This window comes from Oryza brachyantha, chromosome 8 (genome assembly GCF_000231095.2).
Source record: "Oryza brachyantha chromosome 8, ObraRS2, whole genome shotgun sequence".
NCBI classification, from domain to species: Eukaryota; Viridiplantae; Streptophyta; class Magnoliopsida; order Poales; family Poaceae; genus Oryza; species Oryza brachyantha.
The window spans coordinates 12,001,216-12,007,785 of record NC_023170.2 but is presented as its reverse complement, the minus strand read 5'-3'; the positions used below and the strand labels follow the sequence as shown (position 1 = coordinate 12,007,785).

General features: G+C 42.6%; 1 protein-coding gene across 3 annotated transcripts; it reads left to right on the top strand.

The window, feature by feature from the left end:
• Positions 1-280: 280 nt before the first annotated feature.
• On the top strand, positions 281-5,588 carry LOC102705834 (RNA-binding protein 25). Of its 3 annotated transcripts, none has more exons than XM_015840531.2 (7): positions 281-799; positions 1,828-2,081; positions 2,229-2,381; positions 2,981-3,371; positions 3,459-4,127; positions 4,213-4,787; positions 5,120-5,588. In XM_015840531.2, the coding sequence occupies exons 1-7, from the start codon at positions 349-351 to the stop codon at positions 5,369-5,371; spliced, it is 2,745 nt and encodes a 914-aa protein (XP_015696017.2). In that variant the 5' UTR covers positions 281-348; the 3' UTR covers positions 5,372-5,588. The 3 variants fall into 3 exon arrangements, with proteins under 3 accessions (XP_015696017.2, XP_015696019.1, XP_015696018.1); XM_015840533.2 differs by lacking the exon at positions 281-799 and adding an exon at positions 828-1,332; XM_015840532.2 differs by lacking the exon at positions 281-799 and adding an exon at positions 1,353-1,545.
• The last annotated feature ends 982 nt before the right edge of the window (positions 5,589-6,570 follow it).

Sequence of the window (6,570 nt, the reverse complement as noted above, 5' to 3'; positions counted from 1 at the left end):
TACATATAATATACAATGATCAATAGATACATCTAAGCATAAATAAAAATTCATAAAATACAAAACAAAATGATTACATTCTAATTAAACCGCATTTGTACTACAATTATATTCGTGATTCATACAATGAATTTAGTAAAAAAAAAAATTCTGCCGAGTGATATACAGGCCTTAACGGGCCCGTGGGCTCTTCCCTTATGGGCCGCCATCTCAAGCTAGCCCATCTCCGGGCCCATTGAGGCCCATCCGCTCCTTCCAGAACTCCGACCACCACATCCTAGTACTATAATAATACCGCGGCCTCGGAGCCAGGACCTACCAGCCTACTCCCCCCCTCCGCCGGCAACCATGGCCGCCGTAGCGCCTCCTCCCGACGGCCTCGACCCGCCGCCGGCGACGCCCCCCACCGCCGCCGCCGCGGGCACCCCGCCGCTTGCGGTCTCCGCCACCAACACGCCGCCGAACCCCGCCGCTCCTAACCCCCTCGCGCCAAACCCTAACCCTAGCCCGACGCCGCCCGCGATGTCCGCGCCTCAGGCGGTCGCGCCGCCGATGCCGCCCGCGCCGGTCTCCTTCGCGCCCTCGTTCCGCCCGCTCGGCGCCCCGCCGCCGCAGCAGGTGCCGGTGCCGGGGCCGCCTCAGTACGGGGCCATGCCGAACCAGGGGTACCCGATGGGGCAGCCGATGCAGCCGCCGGGAGTTCCCCCCGTGATGCCGCCGGGCGCCGTGCGGCCGCCCGCCATGTACGCGCCCCAGCCCAGCGTGTACCTCCAGCAGCCCGGCGCTGCGCTTCCTCCCGGTGGGTCCCCCGATATCCCCCCATCGCCCGTATACGTCTATGACGATCTCGAGGGATTAATGATGATTATATGCTTACGCTTGGATCCTGAATTGCGTACGTTGGTGTTGTCTCCGACGTTTGATGGGCTCCGGTGTGAAATCTGGTCGCTTTGGGGGGAATATGAAGGATGTGCCATCTGGCGTGGTTAGGAGGTGTTGCTGTTTAGGGGTGGGGTTTGTGAGATGTGGGATCCGCTCGCTTGATAACGATGACCGGGTATTTCTATGCTACAGCGGTGCGTGCTCATGCTGGCCATTACTCCGTACCGCGAGAGGTGCCTGTTCATGTTTGATTCTGCAACTCTAACTGAAGATCTAACCGATCATTCGCTCCCTCACTGCGTGTGGTATGCTGAGTGCTTGAATTTGAACTGGTTACATTCTTCATTGTTTATTGATTACATGCCTTAGTTCGGCTCACTGCTTAATTAGGTTCAGTTTCTTTATGTACTTAGATCCTTCAGCAATGGGTTGTGGCAAAAATGTGCCAAGGTATCATAATTTCCTATCGCTTAAGTTTCTTGTCAAGTATTCCCTTTTTTTCTGTTGGTGTGTTTTACTTATATTCTTAATAAGAAATTTAGAGATAGTGACACGTTTTCTTAAGCTTCTATATCTGAGTAGTGCATTGCAATGGTGTGAGCTATCCCAAGTTTTGCAAATAACCAATGCAAGTACATTATCCTGCTCATGTGGTGCTGAGAGGTAACGCCAGCTTGACTTAGTTCTTAATTCTTATTTTATTTTGCAAGCATATTACCTTTTTCAGCATTCATTACTATTATTTATGAGCTGGCAAACTTTTTCCTGATATATTCTATACCGTTCCTATTTATTTATCTTATGGTAAATTGGAACTTTCCATACTGCCAATCACTTTTGACTCCATATTCTTAGCAAGGATTGTTGTTTATCGCGCCAATCATGTCGTTTTGTTGTACTCTTACTAATATGGTAGCATAGATGTTTGTTTACTTGTTTCTGCAGGTATGGCTCGCTACCCTGGACCATACCCTATGATGCGCCCTGGCTTTCCGCCACGCCCCATGCCTCCAGTCGGTGTTATGCCGCTTCAGCGCCCACCAATAATTCCTGGGATTCGTGGTGCTCCTCCTATGGTTCCCCCTACTGCCCGACCACCCACTCCAGCTGCTGCACCTCCTGGCAAGCTACCAACTGCAGTTTATGTTGGCAAGATTGCTCCAACAGTGGACAACGAATTTCTTCTTTCAATTCTTCGGGTATGTCTTTTTTCCTCGTACAGTCTTAAGACTTGCACAGCAGGGTTGATTTGCATACCTCAGCAGTTTTTTTTTTTGTTTTATTCTTGAGTGCCATCTAATCAGTTTTTTTGGCTCGTGTCTTTCTTAATTTTCTCCAATTTTCAGCTTTGTGGCCCTGTCAAGAGTTGGAAGCGTACGCAGAATCCAAGTAGTGGAAAGCCTGTATCTTTTGGCTTTTGTGAATTCGAATCTGCTGAAGGCATCCTTCGTGCAACACGACTGCTCAATAAATTGAGCATTGATGGACAAGAACTTGTGGTATGCATGATGAATTTCTGATGTTTGAGATGTCTATGGTTCAAAAAGTAATGGGCACCTGAGAATATTTTTTCTTTAAGTAGAGTTAACCTAGATTCCTAGTTATGTTAGGAGTAATTATTTAACTTTTTGGCCATTTGTAAAGAAGGATTGGAGCTTTCCAACTCCTGAAATTCCTAAGGAATGGCTCCATGTATACAGATTTTTGGTTTAAGTTAGCAAGAGGTCCAATCTGTTGGAAACTTTCCTTGTGGAAAGTTGTACATCATGTTTTAGCTTGCTGAGTTGTCTGTGGCTGTGTATGCAACCTACTAACCTAGCCTTACCTCCATTTGATCATTGCATGCTAGCTAGTACCTACATTTGTTTGAATCGATCTGTAGCACTACTTGTTTCAACAGTATTCTCAAATTAAAAATTATGTGTCCATAGATGTTACTTGTATTTGAATCCACAACCCAAAAACGAGGTTATATTTTTTCCCAGATGTGTTTACCCTCTGTTGTTTCCTTTGGACAAATGTTTCTAGGTTGTTTGTAAAGTTTCTGAAGCAGGCAATAATGCTATCTGTGCATCCTTATGATATATTTCTGTGTTAGGTTAACATTAATGATGCCACCAAAGAGTACCTGAAGAAACATGTTGAAGAAAAGAAGAAAGCGCAAGAGAACACCAAAGAAACAGAAGATGGTGGTGGGAGTGTGACTGCTGCAGTCACTGGAAATGAATTGTCAAATACTGTTTCTGATGAAACAGATACGGAGGCAGGAGATGGTGGAGATAAGGGAAATGAAGAAAATCCTAAGAAATTTGGTGTTGTCACAGAGGAAGATTCTGAGAGTGATAAGGATGTTGCAGAAAAAATTAGTGTTATGATTGAAGAGTGGTTAAAGACTAGACCGCCACCGCCACCTCCACCAGTTGAACAATCTGCTGACATCTCTTCAAAACAAAAGAATGGAGAATCTGATGTAGACATGACAAAAACTGGTATAAAACACTGCAATTATAATTCTTTCTTAAGCTACTTGCATTCGAACATTTGAATTGCCTTATATACACTTGTTGCTACTGCAGATTCTGAAGATAAGAATGATGTTGGCAGTGATAAAAGGGCAGTTAATGAAACTGAAAAGTTAGAAACTGCCTCTCCTGATAGGAGGAAGGATAGAGATCGTGATAAAGAGAGGCGGGACAGGGAAAAAGAACAAGAAAGGCATGAACGCGAGCGAGAGCGAGAAAGAGTCAGGAGAGACAGAGATAAGGACACGAGGTATAAAGAAGTGGAGAGATTGTACAAGGAGCGCCTTAAAGAGTGGGAATATAGAGAGAGAGATAAAGAACTTCAGAGACAACATGAGAAGGAGCGAGAGAAGGATAGGGAACGTGAGCGCAAAAGGGAGATCGTGAAGCAGGAAGATGAGAGCGATGAAGAGGATAGTAGAAAAAGAAGGCGGAGGAGTAGTGGCACACTTGAAGACCGGAAAAGGAGGCGGCTGCGTGAAAAGGAGGAAGACTTAGCAGACAAATTAAGGGAGGAAGAAGAAATTGCCGAAGCAAGACGGCGAGCTGTAGAGTTGCAACAACAAGCAGATGAAGCTGCTGCAGCTGCTGCAGCCGTTGCACAATCTTCTACAGTTATGGAGGTTGATGGTGATGATGGAAAGGAAAGAGATGCACAAGACATACCAATTGTTGTGGATGATGGAAAGGAAAGTGATGCCTTTGCTAATGGTGATGATGCTGGTGAGTTTGAGTTTTTTTTTTCTTCCAGCAATGTATCTCATTTTCCAGGTTATAGTTATGCAATTTATTTTGTTTTATTGCACAGGTGTTAATGGTAAAGACAATAATGGCGATGAAAAAAACATGATACCTGGTGAAATTTTGGACACCAAACATAATAGCAATGCTCCAGCAAAGAAACTTGGTTTTGGTCTGATTGGCTCTGGCAAGCGGACATCTGTACCTTCAGTTTTTGCTGAAGAGGATGATGAGGATAATGATGATAAAAGGGCAAGACCTTTAGTTCCTATTGATTACTCCACAGAGGAACTGCAAGCTGTTCAGTCCAATTCTTCTGCAGACCAACCAAATATTGTAGCAGCTGCTGAATTTGCCAAGCGCATATTGGTAGCAAAGGATGAAAAGCCTGATGTTGAGAAAGATAGGGGTAGGAGATCTAGCGATAGAATGAGCCAAAGGGATAGAGATAGAAATGATGAAGATGGCGGTCGCATTGGTGATCAGAGAAGGGAAAAGACACATGACCGAGAGAGAGACAAGAAAGATAAGTCCAAGTCTGAGAACAAGAGTATTTTGGATGCAAAACAATTAATTGACATGATTCCAAGGACAAAGGAAGAGCTTTTTGCCTATGAAATTAACTGGGCGATATATGACAAGGTGAAAATATATTTGGCGACTTTGCATTCTCAGTGTTTAAAATGTCTTTTCTCTTGTTTTTTATTTTACTACTGTGTGCATGCATGATATTCCTGTTGACGTTACTGTCACTGCATTTGTGGAGTAAATTATCTTTATAGTGCTGTCTTCTTTACAAATGTTCCTGATCAATTCTACCAGCTGCCGAATATAGTTGTTTTCATTGTCGTGATATATATATATATATATAAAGTTGACATATTGCATTTTACCACCTTTTATGCACTATTTGTTCTGCTCATCTTTCTTCCTTATGGCTAGTCTAGGCTAACATTGTTAGTCTTTTGATGCAGCATGAGTTGCACGAGAGAATGAGACCTTGGATTGCGAAGAAGATTATTGAATTTCTGGGCGAGGAGGAATCAACTTTGGTGGATTACATCGTCTCATGCACCAAAGACCATGTTCAGGCATCAAAAATGTTGGAGCTCCTACAGTCAATCTTGGATGTTGAAGCTGAAATGTTTGTCCTTAAGATGTGGAGGATGCTTATATTTGAGATCAAGAAAGTTGAGACAGGTCTATCAGGGAGAGCGAAGGCATGAGGTTGAACTATTGCCGTTGCACCATTTTGATTCACTAGTCATCAACTGCCAGCTTGCTTGCAAGCTCATACTGTAAGAATACTCCATCTAAAATACATTGATCCTGTCTCCAAGTTTGTTAAAAAGGATCAAGAGGTTGAATTAGTGTTTACCATTCGTTCTGGTGTATACATGAACCGCTAATAATTGCTTCTCTTTGCATGTAACTTTTAAAGCTCGTTTGATTCGATTAGCTAGCATGTGGCATTGGTCCGGTCGTAGCGTAGATTGCATTTTAATTTTAGAGATTCGCGTTTTTTGTGTACAGAAACTGATTATACTTTGCATTGTGCTGAAACTGTTCTTGTGTACAGTCCTATCTGATCTTCTCCAGCGGATGGCTGGAACTAAAAATGTTGGCAGGTGGCTGAGCCAGTGGGCGCACAACGGCCCAAGTGCATAACCTTCTGAGCCTTTTAGTAGTACGCTAGGAATTTTTCTTACTTATGGGAATTAAACTAATTCATGTAAATCCTAAATTTTAGTTCTAATAACTCCAAAGTAATTTATGATTTTTTCAACTCAAGGTAAATGTTCGTTCTGACTCCTAGTGCTAGGTTAATACTTTTATTCTAACTTTTCTGGTAAAAGAAAGAACTTGTAGATTTTCTGTAATCATTTGCCTTGAGAATGCTTGAGATTGGGCTCATTCTCTTCGGTTAGCCGATTAGCCTCAAGCAAATTGACAAATATAAGTAGTGTATGATTAATTAATAATTAAATAGTGCAAATTGAAAGATAGAGAAATCTATCAAAATAAACCTTTGCAGAGAAAATTTTCGTGCGAAACATACAATTTAACTACTTGAGAACTGTGCTAATGGATAATCCAATGGTTAATCTTATAAGGTTGAAAAGAACGGAGCCAATTTGCTCTCTTTTATAAGAAGGTGGCCATTATCTCCCCAAGGCCTAGCTTGGAAGAAAAAAAAAAGGAAAAAGAAATTTGTAACCATGCTATTATAACCATACGAATATTTCTCCGGTAACCTTTCACGTGGGGAAAAAAATCCCAACAACATTTGGGGGCAGCTGAGTTGGATAAGGGCTTGAAAATAATATAAATAGTATAAGAAAATAAGATAATTCGAACATAAACATTCAAAAACATTAAAAGTTCGGGGGAACAATAATAACTTTAAAAATTCATAGAAAGCTAG